Source organism: Chiloscyllium punctatum, chromosome 15, assembly GCF_047496795.1.
Source record: "Chiloscyllium punctatum isolate Juve2018m chromosome 15, sChiPun1.3, whole genome shotgun sequence".
NCBI classification, from domain to species: Eukaryota; Metazoa; Chordata; class Chondrichthyes; order Orectolobiformes; family Hemiscylliidae; genus Chiloscyllium; species Chiloscyllium punctatum.
This window is the reverse complement of record NC_092753.1, coordinates 103,787,498-103,809,362: the sequence shown is the minus strand read 5'-3', so window position 1 is coordinate 103,809,362 and position 21,865 is coordinate 103,787,498. Positions and strand designations below refer to the sequence as shown.

The 21,865-nt window shown below is 47.4% G+C and overlaps 1 protein-coding gene across 1 annotated transcript in view; it reads left to right on the top strand.

Moving 5' to 3' along the window:
• The window catches only part of LOC140485884 (uncharacterized), a 77,238-nt gene that overhangs the window by 15,660 nt on the left and 39,713 nt on the right, over positions 1-21,865 (top strand). Inside the window, exons 2-3 of the mRNA XM_072584333.1 lie at positions 15,858-16,317; positions 20,138-20,320. Coding sequence (XP_072440434.1) covers positions 15,858-16,317; positions 20,138-20,320 — 643 coding nt within the window. The remainder of the gene's footprint in view (positions 1-15,857; positions 16,318-20,137; positions 20,321-21,865) is intronic.

Genomic DNA, 21,865 nt, shown 5'->3' with positions numbered 1-21,865 from the left:
AGTGTAATTGGAGAACCAAAAGTGGACCAGCAATATATGATATCAGATTGAGCACATTAACACAGTATATATTCCTGCACATATTAAAGTATACACTGTTCTTTCAACTGTCACAGTGAGAATTACCTGCTGCTTTAAACAAATGTAAACTTCATTTCAGATGACCAATTTGTTTCTAGGACAGTGTTTTGGGGATTAACATGAAACAAAGTCTCCTGTCAGCACCTAATTGATATCTGCCATATCCTCTTCAATTTTAATACATTTTGTTCTGTTCGTAAAACAAAACCCAATAACCATTTAACTAGACATTTATAACGTCATATAACATGTAAACAGACACTTCAGTCTAACCAGTCCACACAGAGTCATAGAAATGTACAGCACAGAAACAGACCCTTCAGTCCAACCCGTCCATGCTGACCAGATATCCCAATCCAATCTAGTCAGGTTTGTCATCAATCCTGATGACAATCACCTGATGAAGGAGCGTCTCTCTGAAAGCCAGTGCTTCCAATTAAACCTGTTGGACTATAACCTGGTGTTGTGTGATTTTTAACTTTGTATACCTTTTCTATGCCCTTCCTGATTTTATAAACATCTACAAGGTCACCCCTCACCCTCCTACATTCCAGTGAAAAACGTCCCAGCCTATCTTTATAACTCAAACCTTCCATTCCCAGAAACATCCGAGTAAATCTTTTCTGAACACTCTCCAGTTTAACAGTATTCTTCCTACAATAAGGTGTCCAGAACTATACAGAGCACTCCAGAAGAGGTTTCACCAATATCTTGTATAATCTCAACATAATGCCGCAAATCCTGTACACAAAGGTCTGAGCAATGAAGGCAAGCACGCTAAATACCTTCATAACCACCCTGTCTATGTGTGACACAAATTTCAAAGAATAATATACCTGCACTCCTTGGTCACCGCAGGAATCTACCATTAATTGTATAAATCATGGAGTCATAAAGGTGTACAGCACAGAAACAAATTGTTCGTTCCAACTCATCCACGCTGACCAGATATCCCTCCATATATTATCTCGTCCCACCTGCCAGCACCCGGCCCATATCGCTCCAAATCCTTTCTATTCATATACCCATCCAGATGCCTTTTAAATGTTGCAATTGTACCAGCCTCCACCACTTCCTCTGGCAGCTCATTCCATACATGTATCACCCTCTGTGTGAAAAAGTTGCCCCTTAGGTCTCTTTTATATCTTTCCCCTCTCACCCTAAACCTATGCCCTGTAGTTCTGGGCTCACCCCACCCTGGGGAAAAGACCTTGTCTATTTATCCTATCCATGCCCCTCATAAGGTCGCCCCTCATAAGGTCACCCCTCAGCCTCTGACGCTCCGGGGAAAACAGCCCCAGCCTGTTCAGTATCTTCCTCAGATCCTTCAACCCTGGCAACATCCTTGTAAATCTTGTCTGAACCCTTTCAAGTTTCACAACATCCTTCCCTAGGAAGGACACCAGAATTTCATGCAATATTCCAAAGGTGGTCTAACCAATGTCCTATATAGGCTCAACATGACCTCCCAATTCCTGTACTCAATGTTCTGATCAATAAAGGAAAGCATGCCAAACACCTTCTTCACTATCCTATCTACCTGCAACTCCACTTTCAAGGAACTATGAACCTGCAGTCAGAGGTCTCTTTGTTCACGAACACTCCCCAGGACCTTAACGTTACCTTACAGGTGGCATGATGGCTCAGTGGTCCGCGCTGCTGCCTCACAGCACCAGGGTCCCAGGTTCGGTTCCAGCCTCGGGCGATTGTCAGTGTGGAGTTTGCACATTCTCCCCGTGTCTGCGTGGGTTTCCTCCGGGTGCTCTGGTCTCCTCCCACATTCCAAAGATGTGTAGGTTAGGTGAATTGGCCATGCTAAATTGCCCGGTGTGTTAGGTGCATTAGTCAGAGGGAAATGGGTCTGGGTGGGTTACTCTTTGGAGGGTCAGTGTGGACTGGTTGGGCCGAAGGGCCTGTTTCCACTCTGTAGGGAATTGATCAAAAAAAAATTAAGCGTGTAAGTCCTGCTCTGATTTGTTTTTCCACAGTCATTAATCTTCCACTTCACATTAATCGAAATTAAATTCCATCTGCCTCTCCTCAGCCCATTGGCCCATCTGATCAAAATCCCCTTGTAATCTGAGGTAACCTTCGCTGGGACAAAGTGAGGACTGCAGATACTAGACATCAGAGCCGAGAGTGTGGTGCTGGAAAAACACAGCAGGTCAAGCAGCATCCGAGGAGCAGGAGAGTCGACATTTCGGGCACAAGTCCTTCATCAGGATGGAATGAATGAATATGCCTGAAACATTGATTCTCCTGCTTTTAAGATGCTGCTTGATGGCTAACCTTTGCTGTCCCACTACACCTCCAATTTTGGTGTCATCTGCAAACTTACTAACTGTACCTCCTATGTTCACATCCAAATCATTTATGTAAATGGCAAAAAGCAGTGGACCCAGCACCAATCCTTGTGGCACTCCACTGGTCACAGGCCTCCAGTCGGAAAAACAACCCTCCACCACCACCCTCTGTCTTCTACCTTCAAGCCAGTTCTGTATCCAAATGGCTAGTTCTCCCTGTATTCCATGAGATCTAGCGTTGCAAAGCAGTCTCCCATGGGGAACCTTGTCGAATGCCTTACTGAAGTCCATATAGATCATGTCCACCACTCTGCCCTCATCAACCCTGTATGTTACATCTGCAAAAAGCTCAATCAGGTTTGTGAGGCATGATTTCCCACGCACAAAGCCATGTTGACTATCCCTAATCAGTCCTTGCCTTTCCAAATACATGTACATCCTATCCCTCAGGATTCCCTCCAACAACTTGCCCACCACCGATGTGAGGCTCACTGGTCTATGGTTCCCTAGCTTGTCCTTACCACCCTTCTTAAACAGTGGCATCACGTTAGCCAACCTCCAGTCTTCCAGCACCTCACTTGTGACTGTTGATGATACAAATATCTCAGCAAGAGGCCCAACAATCACTTCCCTAGCTTCTCACAGAGTTGTAGGGTACACCTGATCAGGTCCTGTGAAGTGGAAGATTAATGACTGTGGAAAAACAAATCAGAGCAGGACTTACACGCTTAATTTTTTTTTTGATCAATTCCCTACAGAGTGGAAACAGGCCCTTCGGCCCAACCAGTCCACACTGACCCTCCAAAGAGTAACCCACCCAGACCCATTTCCCTCTGACTAATGCACCTAACACACCGGGCAATTTAGCATGGCCAATTCACCTAACCTACACATCTTTGGAATGTGGGAGGAGACCAGAGCAGTGCCTCCTCTATAATACGGACATTTTTCAAGAAGTCACCATCTATTTCCCCACATTCTGTCCTTGTTTGTTTTACCAAAATGCAATGACTTAGTGGCTCAGTAGTTAACACTACTGCCTCACAGTGCCAGGGTCCCAGATTCAATTCCAGCCTTGAGCGACTGTCTGTGTGGAGTTTGCACATTCTCCTCGTGTCTGCATGGGTTTCCTCCAGGTGCTCCGGTTTCCTCCCGCAGTCCAAAGATGTACAGGTTCGGTGAATTGGCCATGCTACATTGCCAGTGTAAGGTGCATTAGTCAGAGGTAAATGGATCTGAGTGGGTCACTCTTCGGAGAGTTGGTGTGGACTGGTTGGGCCAAAGGGCCTGTTTCCACTCTGTAGAGAATCTAATCTAAACTCTATCTGCCACTCCTCAGTCCATTGACTCAATTGATTGAGATCTCTTTGTAACTTTAGATAAACATCTTCACTGTCCAATATACCACCAATTTTGATGTCATCCTCAAACTCACTAACCAAACTTTCTGTCACAAAGCTGGTCCCTTTTTTCTAAAAACTATTTCTTTTCTCAAGGATACTGTGTCCTTGATTTTTTTCCAGAGGGGTAATGAAGCAGGCCAGGCTCCAATCAGTCTGGTTTGGCAGAGGTGAAAAGGTTTTTGAGAGGCCTTTTGTTTCTATGTTAACAGATGAGACTTCAGGCCAAAGTGGTCATGTTTTAGAAGTGACCTGTATAATGAAAGGGGAGTGGTCAGCTCTCTAGCTGAGCAGTTCGGTCCTGAACTAGTTAGGAGTTCAGCTGTGAGTTGTGTGAAAACAGGCTCTCTCTCTCTCTCTCTCTCTCCCCCCCCCCCCCCCCCCTTGTGCTCTTCTAATTTTAACCTGTAAGCATTTGTTCCATTTATACTGGTTTTAAGGAAGTTTGCTTATTGGGACTATTGTGTATGTTCGGAACAGCATAATTAAGTCTAGTTTGGATAGACTGAGTTCTGTAGGGGTTCTTTATTCTGTTCTTTGTGTTTCATTGTGTAATTTTGTGAATAAATTTCTATCTATTTTAAAACCTAGCTGGCTTACTCCAGGTAATTTTCACTGTATACTTACCAAAATAAATTCTTAAAGGGCTTGACAGGGAAAATGCTACAAGGGTATGTTTCCCCTCATGGGAGAGTCTAGGACCAGAGGGCACCGCCTCAGAATAAAGGGGCACCAATGTAAGACTGAGATGAGGAGGAATTTCTTCTCTCAAAGGGTTGTGAGTCTTTGGAACTCCTTACCACAGAGAGATGTGGGGGCTGAGTCCTTGTGCATATTTAAGGCTGAGATCAATTGATTCTTAATCAGGAGGGGAATCAAAAATTCAGGGAAAATGAAGGAAACTGTACGTGAGGAGTGTTGGAGTAGCCATGATCCTATTGATGGCAGAGCAGGCTCGAAGGGCTGAATGGCCTACTCCTGTCCCAATTTATCATGGCCTTTTAGTCTAATGTCCTGAGACACGTCTCTAGCTCCTCATCGAACATTGTATCTTGATAGAGCCCAGTCGCATCAAGAATGGCTGTCCCTGGGATGCTCCTACTCTCGCCACCTGCCATTGGTGTGTGTCAGAGGAATTTATAATCAACCTGTTGTCATCAAATTTTCCAGACCAAAAAGTCCTGGAGTGGTACACAAACATCAGATGTTAGAATGTGGAGTAAAGCTTCAAAATCTCCTGATGACCAAAGGTGCAAAGTGTAACAAGTGTTGAGGATGGTGCTCGTTGAATGCAGCAGAATGTATCCAAGCTGGCAGACTGGGCACATGAGTGGCTGATGGAGTTTAATACTGGGAGGTAGGAGTTGATGCATTATTGTTGAAGGGATAGGGAGAGGCAATCAGCTCCAGGATATCTCTGCAAGAGTTCCTCAGGACAGTGTCCTTGGCCCAACCATCTTCAGCTACTTCATCAATGACCATCCCCCCATCATAAGGTCAGAAGTGGGGAGGTTCGCGAATGATTACACAATGTTCAGCACCATTCACAACTCCGCAGATACTGAAGCAGTTTGTGCTCAGTTGCAACAAGGTCTGGACAATATCCAGGCTTGGGCTGATAAGTGGCAAGTAACATTTGTGCCACACAAATGCCAGACAAAGGTCATTTGTTATGGACTAGGCCAGACCACTCAAAACATTCTTGAGCAGGCAGACCCAGACCATAACTTTGTAATTTGTTTCAGTAAGTGTACAGTGAGAATTACCCAGAATAAGATAGCTAGGTGAACTACTAGGTTTTAAAACAGACAGAAATGTATTCATAAAACTACACAATGAAACACAAAGAACAGAATAAAGAACCCCTATAGAACTCAGTCTATCGAAGCTAGACTTAATTATGCTGTTCCGAATATACACAACAGTCCCATGAAGCAAACCACCTTAAAAAAGGAACAGATGCTTACAGGTTGAAGTTAGAAGGGCAGAAGGAGAGAGAGCCTGTTTCCATGCAGCTGAACTAACTAGTTCTGGACTGAACTGCCTAGCTAGAGAGCTGACCACTCCCCTTCCCCAGGGCAGAAATGACTAACACAATGGGTCATAGTTTTAAGTTGGTTGGAGGAAAGTATAGAGGGAATGTCAGAGGCAGGTTCTTTACACAGAGAGTTGTGAGAGCATGGAATGCGTTGCCAGCAGCAGTTGTGGAAGCAAGGTCATTGAGGACATTTAAGAGACTCCTGGACATGCATATGGTCACAGAAATTTGAGGGTGCATACATGAGGATCAGTGGTCGGCACAACATCGTGGGCTGAAGGGCCTGTTCTGTGCTGTACTGTTCTATGTTCTATGTTCTATTATACAGGTCACGTCTAAAACATGACCACTTTGGCCTGAAGTCTCATCTGTTTACATAAAAATGGCCTCTCAATACCCTTTAATCTCTGTACCAAACCAGTCTAATCAGAACTGGGAGCTGTTTACTACCACTCTGAAAAAATCCAAGGACACAGAATCCTTGAGAAAAGGAACAGCTTTTGGAAAAAAAGGACCAGCTTTATGACTCCTCTCCCCTTAAAAAAATTAACCATCAATATCAAAAGATGGCTTTATTTATAAAACCCTTCAAAAGCAAATAGGTTAGTAGTCTAAAACGTGTACACATACACACACATTATGCCAACTATACACATACAAACTTGCACAACCCTATGCAAATTCAAGCCATGGCACACCTGCCACTGAATGCCCCCGTATCTCATTCGAGTCTCGATAACGTATTAGCAATCACATTTTGCAACCTGCTACATGTACAATTGTCAAACTGTTGTGGTTTTGTTCGACGAGCTGGGAATTTGTGTTGCAGACGTTTCGTCCTCTGTCTAGGTGACATCCTCAGTGCTTGGGAGCCTCCTGTGAAGGGCTTCTGTGATGTTTCCTCCGGCATTTGTAGTGGTTTGAATCTGCCGCTTCCAGTTGTCAGTTCCAGCTGTCCGCTGCAGTGGTCGGTATATTGGGTCCAGGTCGATGTGCTTATTGATTGAATCTGTGGATGAGTGCCATGCCTCCAGGAATTCCCTGGCTGTTCTCTGTTTGCTTGTCCTATAATAGTAGTGTTGTCCCAGTCAACCACTCTCCAGCTCTATTTAATCGTTCTCTAAAATTTGACACATAGTCCAATAGGGTGGTCTCTGAATTCTGAATATTAATTTCTCCTTAATTTTAATGGCCCTCTTACTTCATGCCCAAAAGTTAATTCAAATGGACTGAATTTAGTCGATTCATTTGGTACATCTCTGATCGCAAAATAGTATAAACAGAATTCCCTTATCCCAATCATCTGGATAATCCTGACCACAAGCCCTTAACAATGTCTTTGGTGTTTGATGCCATCTCTCTAGCGCTCCCTGCAATTCAGGATGGCACATAGTTGATTTGAATTGCTTTATTCCCAAGTTATCTGTAACCTCCTTGAATAGTTTGGATTTGAAGTTTGATTCCTAATCTGACTGGATCTCTGTTGGTAGTCCGTATCTCATAAAGACATTAAGTTTTAGCTGTGATATTGTGTAACAGAATTGCTTCTGGAAATCTAGTCGACACATCCATTATTGTTAATAAATATTTATTAACTTTTTGTTTGAGGTAGGGGACCTACGCAATCAATAAAGACTCTTGTGAAAGGTTCCTCAAATGCTGGAATAGGTATTAAAGGTGCAGGTTTTATTACTGCCTGTGTATGACATGTCTGGCAAAATTCAACAACATCCTTGTGTAGCCCAGGCCAGTAAAAATGTCTTTGATTTTAGCCTGTGGTTTCCTCATCCCTAAATGACCCCCAAGTGGTAGCTCATGTGCTACTCGCAGCAGCTTCTTTCTATACCCTACTGGCAAAACTATTTGATGAATCTCTGCCCATTTCTCGTCTGTTTGTTTTTTTTCTCTTATCAGAGTGAACAGAATCTCTGACACTCCTGTTTATTTTTGACACACCTGCTTATTTAATTATTTTTTCTTTTTTTTTGCTGAATTGCCCCCACACCAGTGCTTATTTTTTCCCCAGCACCCATGTTGTGTGTGTGCAGGTGTGATACACAGTGAAAGACACAAGGAGCATGAATCTTTATTCAGTTTTCATCACCAGGAAGAAAAGAAGCACCCGAGTGGCCAGTAACAAAGGGCAATGCTGTGTGATCAAACAGTGAAGGGGAGGGCTAGGATTAGATCAAAATAGAGTTGGAGAGGGAACTAATGCACTCCACTCCCTGCGGCGCCCACCTCTCCCTGAACAACTCCAGGGTGTTGGTGGACACTGCATGCTCCATCTCCAGAGACACCCGGGCTCTAACGTAACCGTGGAAAGGCAGGTTTGGCCAGGCCCAGGAGCAGACCCACGAGGAGGTCTTCAGACCTGCCCTTCCCCCCTCCATACTGGGTGTCAGAAGATCAGGAGCGTGGGACTGAAGTGCAACCAAAAACAGAGAAGGAGGTTTTTGAGGAAATCAAAAAGGGAGTGCAAATGCCCACACCCAATATATACATGGTCCACGGACTCCACAGCGCCACAGAACAAGCAGTTGGGCTGGGAGTCCGTGAACCACCGCAATCTGCGGTTGCAGGGGACCGTTGCATGCAGCACCCTCCACCCCAGATCCCCGAGAGAAAGGGGGAGGACTCCCGCGTAGAGAGCCCTCCACTGGGGATCTCCACCGCCCGGTGGCAAATGGGCACGCCAAGGTGTGTCCGGACGGTGGATGAGGGAGAAGAGGTGGACGGTGTGCAGCAGCAGTCGATACAGGGCCTTCCTTTTTACATCCTTAAAAGGGACAAAACTAAAATTCCGGAGGCGGCTCAGGTTGTGGGGCACAGGCTCCCGCGGGAAGTACGGGACCTTGGGGCCAATGTAAAATTCCGTCCGGGCCGGGGTGAGCGCGGACGGGATCCCACCGCACACCTGAGCGTCCTCCAATTGGTGCACTACGTCGGGTCCGAGCACCGCCGTTTTAAGGCGTCGGATGGCGGTGGCCACGTACCGGACGTCTACCGCTGCCCTGCTAGCTATGTCCTGCGGCAGCGTCCAGCCCAGGCCCCCGGCACCCCGACCCTGGTCACCCTCGCCGCCACGGCCCTCCCCTCCGACAGCCACTCGAACCCGCGAGTACGGAGGTGCGGATTCCTGAGCAACGGCTCCCTGACGACAGCCGCTACTCCAGCCGGAGGGTAGGCGCGACGCGATTCGACCATGTTCCAGACAGTGATCAGGTCCTGGTAAAAGACAGGCAGCACCTTGAGGGCGACCTCCAAACCGTCACGGTTGGCGAACAGGAGCTGTGTGTCATTGTTGAGGTTACGCACCTGGCCAGGGCGCACCACCTAGGAGGAGGCTCGACGTAAAGGTATCGCCGCAAAGTCTGAAGGCGGAACGTCGTGACCTGGGTGCGGACACACACCAGCGACTGACCGCCCTCCTCAATAGGGAGACTCTGAACCTGCGCGGCGACCCAGTGCATCTTTTTGTCTCAGAAGTCGACCAACGTTCTCTGGATGTCAGCGACAAAGCCAGGAGGAGGGACCAAAGTGACCAGCCGGTACCACAGCAGGGCGGCCACCAGCTGGTTTATGACCAGCACTCGACTCCTGTAAGATAGCACTCGGAGCAGTCCTGTCCAGCGGCCTAGGCGAGCCGAGACTTTGGCCTCCAGCTCCTGTCAGTTGGCCGGCCAGGATTCCTCAGCGGGGCTGAGGTAGACCCCCAGGTAGAGGAGATGGTTGGTACTCCAGCTGAACCCCCGTAACTCCTCCGGCAGAGAGTCCACCCGCCAAGGACCGACCAGTAGTCCGGAACATTTGGCCCAGTTGATCCTGGCGGAAGATGCGGCCGAGTGCACGGCTTCACATCTGTTTTGAGTGGGTGATGGTCTCCATTTCCTCATTAAGACATCATTTGTTAAGTACTAACACACAGGGATGCATTCACTCTCCTCCTCCATATATGCCTTTTGATATAACTGTTTTAAATTCACATCTTTCTGCTGTAATTCAATTAGCTTAGCACAGCTAAAGATACTTGCATGTTTACCTAGTTGCTCCTTCTCTGTCCCACTTACCTGATCAAAACAAGTCTTGGATAAGGCTATAAATTACACAACACCAGGTTGTAGTCCAACAGGTTTAATTGGAAGCTGTAGCTTTCCGAACGCTGCCCCTTCATCAGGTGGTTGGCTCCTTATCTGTGCCTTTTGATTTCTCCTGCTTTAGCTTTTGCCTCTGTGACCTTGTGACCACACAATCAGAAAAGTTCCTGAACAAAGTTCCTTCGTTTCTTCAGTTGCCTGCGTCTCCACTGGCTTTTCAACTAGAGTAGGCAGCACGCCTAGTGGTGAATTAGCTATATTATTTACAAGGACAAATTGTATTCCTGGAGCTGAGAGTTTGTCCAGTACTCCTACCACAAATTCTCCACTGTTCTCTGAACTCTCTAGTCTCACTTTTCATAATTGAGCACTTTTTGTCTCCCTGTGAATTCATGTGACCAGTACCTTTTCTGGCAATAGTCCCTCAGGAGTACATACCTCCTCATCCTTCAGCATCACAGGCTGAGAGGATCCTGTGTCCCTTAATATTGTAACCTCCTTACCTATTACTCCTGGCCTATGTGAATAAACTTTACCCTTACAGGTATATTTTTTAAGCAGATCTGGCACTTCCTCCTTAACCAACCTCTGATCATCTTGTACACTCTGAGGCAGTTGTCTAACTTCCCTTGTGCTTTTTGTTACTAGTCCAACAAAACTCCCAGGCTTGTCTGGTTTTCCTACACCTGGCTTTCTCCTAGCGCACCAACACAGTGATTTCATGCGGCCCATTTTATTACAATGAAAACACTGGTGCCTTTTATCTTCTTTGACCCCCTCAAGAGTTTCTTTTTTAGCCTATGTTGTTATCCTTATGATCTTTACTGAGATCTACCTTCCCTTTCCATGTGAGGATTTGTCTTTGCCCCAATTTCTCTCCGAGGAGAAAGTGAGGACTGCAGATGCTGGAGATCAGAGCTGAAAATGTGATGCTGGAAAAGCGCAGCAGGTCAGGCAGCATCCAAGGAGCAGGAGAATCGCCGTATTGGGCATCAGCCCTTCTTCAGGAATGAGGAAAGTGTGTCCATCAGGCTAAGATAAAAGGTAGGGAGGAGGGACTTGGGGGAGGGGCATTGGGAATGCGATAGGTGGAAGAGGTCAAGGTGAGGGTGATAGGCCAGAGTGGGGTGGGGGCGGAGAGGTCAGGAAGAAGATTGCAGGTTAGGAAGGCGGTGCTGAGTTCGAGGGATTTGACTGAGACAAGGTGGGGGGAGGGGAATGAGGAAACTGGAGAAATCTGAGTTCATCCTTTGTGGTTGGAGGGTTCCTAGGCGGAAGATGAGGCGCTCTTCCTCCAACCGTCGTGTTGCTATGGTCTGGCGATGGAGGAGTCCAAGGATCTGCATGTCCTTGATTAGATTAGATTAGATTAGATTACTTTACAGTGTGGAAACAGGCCCTTCGGCCCAACAAGTCCACACCGACCCGCCGAAGCGCAAACCACCCATACCCCTACATTTACCCCTTACCTCACACTACGGACAATTTAGCATGGCCAATTCACCTGACGTGCACATCTTTGGACTGTGGGAGGAAACCGGAGCACCCGGAGGAAACCCACGCAGACACGGGGAGAATGTGCAAACTCCACACAGTCAGTCTCCTGAGGCGGGAATTGAACCCAGGTCTCTGGTGCTGTGAGGCAGCAGTGCTAACCACTATGCCACCGTGTTTCCTGGTGGAGTGGGAGGGGGAGTTGAAGTGTTGGGCTACGGGGTGGTTGGGTTGGTTGGTCCGGGTGTCCCAGAGGTGTTCTCTGAAACGTTCCGCAAGTAGGCGGCCTGTCTCCCCAATATAGAGGAGGCCACATCGGGTGCAGCGGATGCAATAGATGATGTGTGAGGAGGTGCAGGTGAATTTGTGGTGGATATGGAGACGAAGGAATATGGCGGTGGAGACGAAGGAATTGGGAATATGGGATGGTGTTTTTACAGGGGGCAGGGTGGGAGGAGGTGTAGACTAGGTAGCTGTGGGAGTCGGTCGGTTTATAGTAATTGTCTGTGTTGAGTCGGTCGCCCGAGATGGAAATGGAAAGGTCTAGGAAGGGGAGGGAGGAGTCTGAGACGGTCCAGGTGAATTTGAGGTCGGGGTGGAAGGTGTTGGTAAAGTGGATGAACTGTTCAACCTCCTCGTGGGAGCACGAGGCAGCGCCGATACAGTCATCGATGTAGCGGAGGAAAAGGTGGGGGGTGGGACCAGTGTAGCTGCGGAAGATGGACTGTTCCACATATCCTACGAAGAGGCAGGCATAGCTGGGGCCCATGCGGGTGCCCATGGCTACTCCTTTGGTTTGGAGGAAGTGGGAGGATTGGAAAGAGAAGTTGTTCAGGGTGAGGACCAGTTCAGTCAGTCGAAGGAGGGTGTCAGTGGAAGGATACTGGTTGGTATGGCGGGAAAGGAAGAAGCGAAGGGCTTTGAGTCCTTTGTGATGGGGGATGGAGGTGTACAGGGACTGGATGTCCATGGTGAAGATAAGGCGTTGGGGACCAGGGAAGCGAAAATCATGGAGGAGGTGGAGGGCGTGGGTGGTGTCCCGAACGTAGGTGGGGAGTTTTTGGACTAAGGGGGACAGGGCCGTGTCGAGGTATGCAGAGATGGGTTCGGTGGGGCAGGAGCAGGCTGAGACAATGGGTCGGCCGGGGCAGTCAGGTTTGTGGATTTTGGGCAGGAGGTAGAAAGGGGCGGTGCGGGGTTGTGGGACTATGAGGTTGGAGGCGGTGGATGGGAGATCCCCTGAGGTGATGAGGTTCTGGATGGTCTGGGAGATGATGGTTTGGTGGTGGGAGGTGGGGTCATGGTCAAGGGGGCAGTAGGAGGAGGTGTCTGCGAGCTGGCGTTCAACCTCAGCGGCATAAAGGTCGGTGCGCCAAACTACTACCGCGCCTCCCTTGTTTGCCGGTTTGATAGTGAGGTTGGGGTTGGAACGGAGGGAGTGGAGGGCTGCACGTTCCGAGGGTGAGAGGTTGGAGTGGGTGAGAGGGATGGAGAAGTTGAGGCGTCCTTCGTGATGGGGGATGGAGGTGTACAGTCCTTCGTGATGGGGGATGAATGCCATCCCAAATTCCCAATTCCTTCGTCTCCTCCGCATTTTCTCCCAGAAGGACCAGTTCCAAAACCGTACCACCCAGATGGCCTCCTTCTTCAAGGACTGCAATTTCCCCCCAGACGTAGTCGACAATGCCCTCCACCGCATCTCTTCCACTTCCCGCCTCTCCGCCCTTGAGCCCCGCCCCTCCAACTGCCACCAGGACAGAACCCCACTGGTCGTCACCTACCACCCCACCAACCTCCATATACATCGTATCATCCGTCGTCATTTCCGCCACCTCCAAACGGACCCCACCACCAGGGACATATTTCCCTCCCCTCCCCTATCAGCGTTCCGAAAAGACCACTCCCTCCGTGACTCCCTCGTCAGGTCCACACCCCCCACCAACCCAACCTCCACTCCCGGCACCTTCCCCTGCAACTGCAAGAAATGCAAAACCTGTGCCCACACCTCCCCCCTTACTTCCCTCCAAGGCCCCAAGGGACACTTCCATATCCGCCACAAATTCACCTGCACCTCCACACACATCATCTATTGCATCCGCTGCACCCGATGTGGCCTCCTCTATATTGGGGAGACAGGCCGCCTACTTGCGGAATGTTTCAGAGAACACCTCTGGGACACCCGGACCAACCAACCAACCCAACCACCCCGTGGCTCAACACTTCAACTCCCCCTCCCACTCCACCAAGGACATGCAGGTCCTTGGACTCCTCCATCGCCAGACCATGGCAACACGACGGTTGGAGGAAGAGCGCCTCATCTTCCGCCTGGGAACCCTCCAACCACAAGGGATGAACTCAGATTTCTCCAGTTTCCTCATTCCCCTCCCCCCACCTTGTCTCAGTCAAATCCCTCGAACTCAGCACCGCCTTCCTAACCTGCAATCTTCTTCCTGACCTCTCCGCCCCCAACCCACACCGGCCTATCACCCTCACTTTGACCTCCCTCCACCTATCGTATTTCCAATGCCCCTCCCCCAAGTCCCTCCTCCCTACCTTTTATCTTAGCCTGATGGACACACTTTCCTCATTCCTGAAGAAGGGCTGATGCCCGATACGTCGATTCTCCTGTTCCTTGGATGCTGCCTGACCTGCTGCGCTTTTCCAGCAACATATTTTCAGCCCCAATTTCTCTCCCTCATGGACTGAAATTGATTCTTGAGGCCAAACTGTGTTTTATGGACCGGCTCATAATCATCAACTGCTTCAGCTGTTAACCTTGCCATTTTAATTCTCTGCTCTTTCACAAGAGTTTGCACTATTTCAGGCAGTGAATTTTTGAGTTCCTCCAAAATAATTACCTCTCTAAGGGCATCACAGGTTGCTCGATTTTTAAAGCCCTTATCCATCTATCGAAATTACTCTGTTTGATCTTTTCAAACTCAATATAGGTTTGACCAGGGCCCCTCCTTAGATTCCTGAAACATTGTCTCTATGCTTCTGGTACAAGCTCATATGCACTTAAAATGGCTTTTTTCACCCCCTCATACTCCCCAGATATCTCCTCTGATAGTGATGCAAATACCTCATTAGCCCTACCTGCAAGTTTTATTTGGATCAACAAAACCCACATTGCCACTGACCACTGCATTTGTTTAGTTACCTTTTCCAATGAGATGAAAAAGGCTTCCACATCCTTCTCATCAAATTTAGGCAATGCTTGAACATACTTAAACAGTTTCTCACTCGGCTTCCAACTACCAGGGGCTTGCTTATCCTCACTCTCTTCCTCACTGAGCCTACCCTCAGCCTTTATCTCCAGACTTTTAAGCTGACTTTCCTTTTTCAGTGTAAGTTTTTGAAGTTCAAAAGCTCTCTTTTTTTCTTTCTGTTCTGCTTCTAATCATAACTCAAACTGTTCCATTTCTGCTGCCCCTTTCCTTATCTCTCGCCTCTAACTCAAGCTGCATCATTTGCAATTGAATTCTTGCCATCTCTGTAGATTCTGAAGGTTTCTCCAGCAAGTTTAAATGCTGACCTACTGCTGTAATTATCTCTCCTTTCCTCACAGAAGCAGGCAGTTCCAATTCCAGCTTCTCTGCTCATTCTTGCAATTTGGTCTTATTCACTTTTTGCAAAAGTTCCAAAGTCACCACATCCACATCCAGAAAACTCTTGGTGACTGAAAGAGCCCATTCCTATCCCAAGCTTTGTCTATCCAATCAAACCAACACCCGAAATAAAGACACGAGCACCTACCACTCGCTGTTAAAAATCCCGCAAAGAGCCCCCAATCTGTTATGGACTGGGCCAGACCATTCAAAACATTCTTAAGCAGACAGCTCAGACCATAACACCACCCCCTCCAAGTTCCCCTCCAACCTCTCACCATTCTGACTTGGAAATATATCGCTGTCCCTTCACTGTCCCTGGGTCAAAATCTTGGCGTTCCCTCCCTAAGGGAATTGTGGGTCAACCCACAGCACATTGAGTGCAGTGCAGGTCTCCCACCTTCTCAAGGGGCAATTAGGATGGACAATAAATGCTGGGCCCAGCCAGCGAAGCCCACATCTCCAGCATCCAAATCAACTCTCCATGTTAGTGCTGCATTGTTTCTGTTGGCCGTCCTACAGAGGGAAGCCTGACTCTGGTGAATGGGTAGGTGATGCCCCCTTGTGGCTATCATTGTCTGGCATCTACTTGCTGCTGCTCCTGGTACCAGTTGGGATATTGTGGAATTCCCAGTGGGAATGTTTTTTGTCACAAGAGACAGCAACACATCCACAGTTAGCAGTGGATGAACAGTGCCCAGTAGTCAGCCTGTCTTACACTGAGGAACAGTCTAGTCACTAGGAAATCCAGGCTTCGGAGAATAAGATGATTAAATGTCACACTGTATTAAATTGATATAGTTTGCATTTCAAACATCATCCTCTGCTTCCCTCAGACAAATAGAGTGTGTGGAATGACAAAACTGGACCCTCGACGAGGGAATATCGAAGGGGAAGAGAGTCCACATGCTTTTGGTGGTTTGCAGAGGGGCTTCCTAATCAGGAGCTCAGAGCAGAAACCACAGCAACAAATCACACACGGAAACATCGGGGGCCTGAAGAAGGGATTTCTTCTGGAGAGGAAGGCAAGTCTGTCTACAGGTACACGTGTGGTCTACCCTGAGCTGAGAAACAAGGCATTGGCAAGGACGCAATACAACCAGTCCCTGCAGAGCCCTCCTAGGGGGGCAGGGGTACAGCTGAGAGAGAAGCAGCAGCTAAAGATGATGGCAACTGAGGGTGGAATTCCAAATCTGGACAAAGAGGAAAACAGGAACAGAGTCAAACAGAAATGCAAGAATCTGTTCAAAGGGAAGCATGACCTGAGGGAGGATCTGCAACAGATGATGGCAATGGGTATGTGACAGTATTTTCAACCCCATACTCCTTTGTTATGTTTTAATCTTAAATTATTTACGGAGTCCAATACTTTGTCACTTAGAGTCATAGATATGTATAGCATGGAAACAGACCCTTCGGTCCAACCCGTCCATGCTGACCAGATATCCCAACCCAATCTAGTCCCACCTGCCAGCACCCGGCCCATATCCCTCCAAACCCTTCCTATTCATATACCCATCCAAATGCCTCTTAAATGTTGCGATTGTACCAGCCTCCACCACTTCCTCTGGTAGCTCATTCCATACACGTACCACCCTCTGCGTGAAAAAGTTGCCCCTTAGGTCTCTTTTATATTTTTCCACTCTCACCCTAAACCTATGCCCTCTAGTTCTGGACTCCCCCACCCCAGGGAAAAGACTTTGTCTATTTACCCTACCCATGCCCCTCATAATTTTGTAAACCTCTATAAGGTTACTCCTCAGCCTCTGATGCTCCAGGGAAAACAGCCCCAGCCTGTTCAGCCTCTCCCTGTAGCTCAAATCCTCCAACCCTGGCAACATCCTTGTAAGTCTTTTCTGAACCCTTTCAAGTTTCACAACATCTTTCCGATAGGAAGGAGACCAGAATTGCACGCAATATTCCAAATGTGGCTTAACCAATGTCCTGTACAGCCACAACATGACCTCCCAACTCCTGTACTCAATATTCTGACCAATAAAAGAAAGCATACCAAACCCCTTCTTCACTATCCTATCTACATGTGACTCCACTTTCAAGGAGCTATGAGCCTGCACTCCAAGGTCTCTTTTTTCAGCAGCACTCCCGAGGACCTTACCATTAAGTGTATAAGTCCTGCTAAGATTTGCTTTCCCAAAATGCAGCACCTCGCATTTATCTAAATTAAACTCCATCTGACACTTCTCAGCCCATTGGCTCATCTGATCGAGATCCTGTTGTAATCTGAAGTAAACCTCTTCGCTGTCCACTACACCTCCAATTTTGGTGTCATCTGCAAACTTACTAACTGTACCTCTTATGCTCACATCCAAATCATTTATGTAAATGACAAAAGGTAGAGGACCCAGCATCGATCCTTGTGGCACTCCACTGGTCACAGGCCTCTAGTCTGAAAAACAACCCTCCACCACCAACCTCTGTCTTCCAACTTTGAGCCAGTTCTGTATCCAAATGGCTAGCTCTCCCTGTATTCCAGTCGATCTCACCTTGCTAATCAGTCTCCCATGGAGAACCTTACTGAAGTCCATATAGATCACGTCTACCATTCTGCCCTCATCAATGCTCTTTGTTACTTCCTCAAAAAACTCAAGCAAGTTTGTGAGACATGATTTCCCACCCACAAAGCCATGTTGACTATCCCTAATCAGTCCTGGCCTTTCCAGATACATGTACATCCTGTCCCTCAGAATTCCCTCCAACAACTTGCCCACCACCAACGTCAGGCTCACTGGTCTGTAGTTCCCTGGCTTGTCCTTATCACCCTTCTTAAACAGTGGCACCATGTTAGCCAACCTCCAGTCTTCTGGCACCCTACCTGTGACTATCGATGATGCAGATATCTCAGCAAGAGGCCTAGCAATCACTTCTCCAGCTTCCCACGGAGTTCTAGGGTACACCTGATCAGATGCTGGGGATTCATCCACTTTTATGTATTTCAAGACATCCAGTACTTCCTTCTCTATAATATGGACATTTTGCAAGATGTCACCATCTATTTCCCTACAGTCTATATCTTCCATGTCCTTTTCCACAGTAAACCCTGATGCAACATACCTGTTTAATATCTCCCCCATCTCCTATGGCTCCACACAAAGGCTGCCTTGCTGATCTTTGAGGAGCCCTATTCTCTCCCTTTTGTCTTTAATGTATGTATAAAAACTTTTTGGATTTTCCTTTACCCTATTTGCCAAAGCTATCTCATGTCCCCTTTTTGCCCTCCTGATTTCCCTCTTCAGTATACTCCTACTTCCTTTATACTCTTCTAAGGATTCACTCGATCTATCCTGTCTATATCTGACATATGCTTCCTTCTTTTTCTTAACCAGACCCTCAATTTCTTTAATCATCCAGCATTCCCTATACCTACCAGCCTTCCCTTTCACCCTGACAGGAATATACTTTCTCTGAATTCTCGTTATCTCATTTCTGAAGGCTTCCCATTTTACAGCCATCCCTTTACCTGTGAACATCTGCCCCCAATCAGCTTTAAGTTCTTGCCTAATGCCATCAAAATTGGCCTTTCTCCAATTTAGAACTTCAACTTTTAGATCTGGTCTATCCTTTTCCATCACTATTTTAAAACTAATAGAATTATGGTCACTGGCCCCAAAGTGCTCCCCCACTGACGCCTCAGTCACCTGCCCTGCCTTATTTCACAGGAGTAGGTCAAGTTTTGCACCTTCTCTAGTAGGTACATCCACATACTGAATCAGAAAATTGTCTTGTACACACTTAACAAATTCCTCTCCATCGAAACCCTTAACACTATGGCAGGCCCAGTCTATGTTTGGAAAGTTAAAATCCCCTACCATAACCACCCTATTATTCTTAAAGATAACTGAGATCTCCTTACAAATTTGTTTTTCCATTTCCCTCTGACTATTAGGGGGTCTATAATACAATCCCAATAAGGTGATCATCCCTTTCTTATTTCCAGTTCTGCCCTGTGTCAATGAGTGTTTCATCTCTTCTCTATCACTTCTAAATGTCCACTTATTGACCCATGTACCAGATAATTTGTTCTAACTCCTGACAAATCTCTTTGAATGCTTTTCTGTCCAGTCTTCTCCCTCATTCCCTGACCTTTAAAATCCATTCCCTTTTTCAAAATCAGGGGATGGGTTCTGAAATTTACTTTATTTACCCCATTTCAATCCCCAAGTAACATCAAATTTGATTCCCATCTGCAAGGCACACATCAGGAGGGTGATGGAATACTCCCCGCTTACCTGGATGGGGGCAGCTCCAACAACATTCAAGAAGCTCGACACCATCCAGGATAAAACAGCCCCCTTGATTGGCACCACATCCACAAAGATCCCTTCCTTCCACCACCAATGCTCAGTAGCAGATGCCCTGCAGAAACTCACCAAAGATCCTCATGCTATAAACCATGATCGCGTCCATCTAGAAAGACAAGACATGGGAACACCACCCCTTAAAAGCCACTCACCATCCTGACTTGGAAATATATTGCCATTCCTTTACTGTCACTGGGTCAAAATCCCAGAATTCCCTCCCTAAGGGCATTGTGGGTCTCCCTACAGCACATGGACTGCAGCGGTTCAAGAAGGCAGCTCACCCCCACCTTCTCAAAGAGCTATAAATGTTGGACCCAGCCACATCCTATGAGTGAATAGAAGTAAAAAATAAAAGAACAGAGGAAGAACCCTGAGACAGAGGAACACTCCTTGGGACCGTTGGGTAACCTCGCAGCCCAATGAGGGCAGATCCTTGGTTATATGGGCTGGGGGTGCTGGAGGGGGGGGAGAGCTGGGAGGCTGGGAGGCCAGGGGGCCAGGGCAGGAGGGAAAGCAGCTGCTTTAGCGTTGTCTCAGTTAAAGCACTAACCCCGGTGCCCGATAAGTTTCTTGCTCTTGGGAAAGGACAGCTAAAGAATACAGATGCAAGGTTAACATTATTCAAACACCACTCTAATCTTAACATTATCAGTGTCAGGCCTTGTCATCTATCACTCTGTTCATTGGCTGAGGACATCTTCTTGTAAATGAGTCCAGGAAATCAGCATCTCATTCATTCCTCATTCAGGAATGTTTGGGGAATTGTTGATGTTCACGGCGTCTGATCTTTCCTTTAGATTGGAAACATCCAGATGTGGAGGCTGCCATCAACAGACACCCACGCCTACATCGGCAGATAAGGGACCCCCACCTGATTCACATCATGAAATGGTTTCATGATGACCCAGAGGGGTTTATGCAGCACTTTGAAGAAAGTGATGAGGAGCTGATCTTCGTCAAAGATCTGCTGGATATCATGGGTGAGTATTGATGGTGCTCTCTCTCTCTCTCTCTCTCTCTCTCACTCTCTCTGTGCAGATGTGTCAGTCCTTCTCCCTCAGTCTGCAGCAAAGTCAGGAATAAATGGGATCATTTCCCGAATGGCAGGCAGTAACTAGTGGAGATATCCACAGGAATCAGTGCTGGGATCCCAGCTATTCACAATACATGTTAATGATTCCTTACAGTGTGGAAACAGGCCCTTTGGCCCAACAAATTCACACCGACCCTCCGAAGAGTGACCCTCCGAAGAGTAGCCCACCCAAACCCATCTGACTAATGCATCTAAACACTATCGGCAATTTAGCACGGCCAATCCACCCTAACCTGCACATCTTTAGATTGTGGGAGGAAACTGGAGCACCCGGAGGAAACCCTCGCAGACACGGGGAGAATGTTCAAACTCCACAGACTGTCACCCGAGGCTGGAATCAAACCCAGGTTCCTGGTGCTGTGACAACAGTGCTAACCACTGAGCCACCTTGCCATACACTAGATGTGACATTGCCATGTTTGCTGATGACACAAAGCTGGGTGGGAGGGTGAGCTGTGAGGATGGTGCAGAGGTGCTTCAGTGTGATTCGGACAGACTGAAGGAGAGGGTGATTGCAGTATATTGCGGATTAATGTGAGGTTATCCAATTTGTTTGCAAAGTCACAAAGGCAGATTATTGTTGGAATAAGACCATAAGACCTCGGAACAGAAATTAGGCCATTCAGCCCATCGAGTCTGTTGCACCTTTCAATCATGGCTGACAAGCTTCTCAACCTCAGTCTCCCACTTTCTCCCCATAACCCTTGATCCCCTTTACACTCAGGAACCTAGCTCTCTCCGTCTTAAATATACCTGGCCTCCACAGCCTTCTGTGGCAATGAATTCCATCGATTCCCCACTCTCTAGCTGAAGAAGTTTCTCCTTATCTCAGTTCTAAAGGGTTTTCCCTTTACTCTAAGGCTGTGCCCTCAGGTCCTAATCTCTCCTACCGATGGAAACATCTTCCCAACATCCAGTCTGTCCAAGCTATTCAGTATTGTTTACGTTTAAGTCAGATCCCCCTTCATCCTTCATTGAGTATAGACCCAGAGTCCTCAAACATTCCTCATATGTTAAGCTTTTCATTCCTCGGTCCATTCTTGTGAACCTCCTCTGAACACACTCCAGGGCCAGTACATCCTTCCTGAGATATGGGCCCAAAACTGTGTACAATACTCCAATTGTGATCTGACCAAAGCCTTATAGAGCCTCAGAAATACATCCCTGCTTTTATATTCAAGACCTCTCAAAATAAATGCCATCAGTACATTTGCCTTCGTAAACACTGACTCAACCTGCAAGTTTACCTTGAGAGAATTCTGCACTAGAACCCCCAAGTCTCTTTGCACTTCAGACTTCTGAATTTTCTCCCCATTTAGAGAATAGTCCATGCCTCTATTCTTCCCACTAAAGTGCACGACCCCATACTTTCCCAATGGCTGTAATAGTGGATGGCACGGTAGCACAGTGGTTAGCACTGCTGCCTCACAGC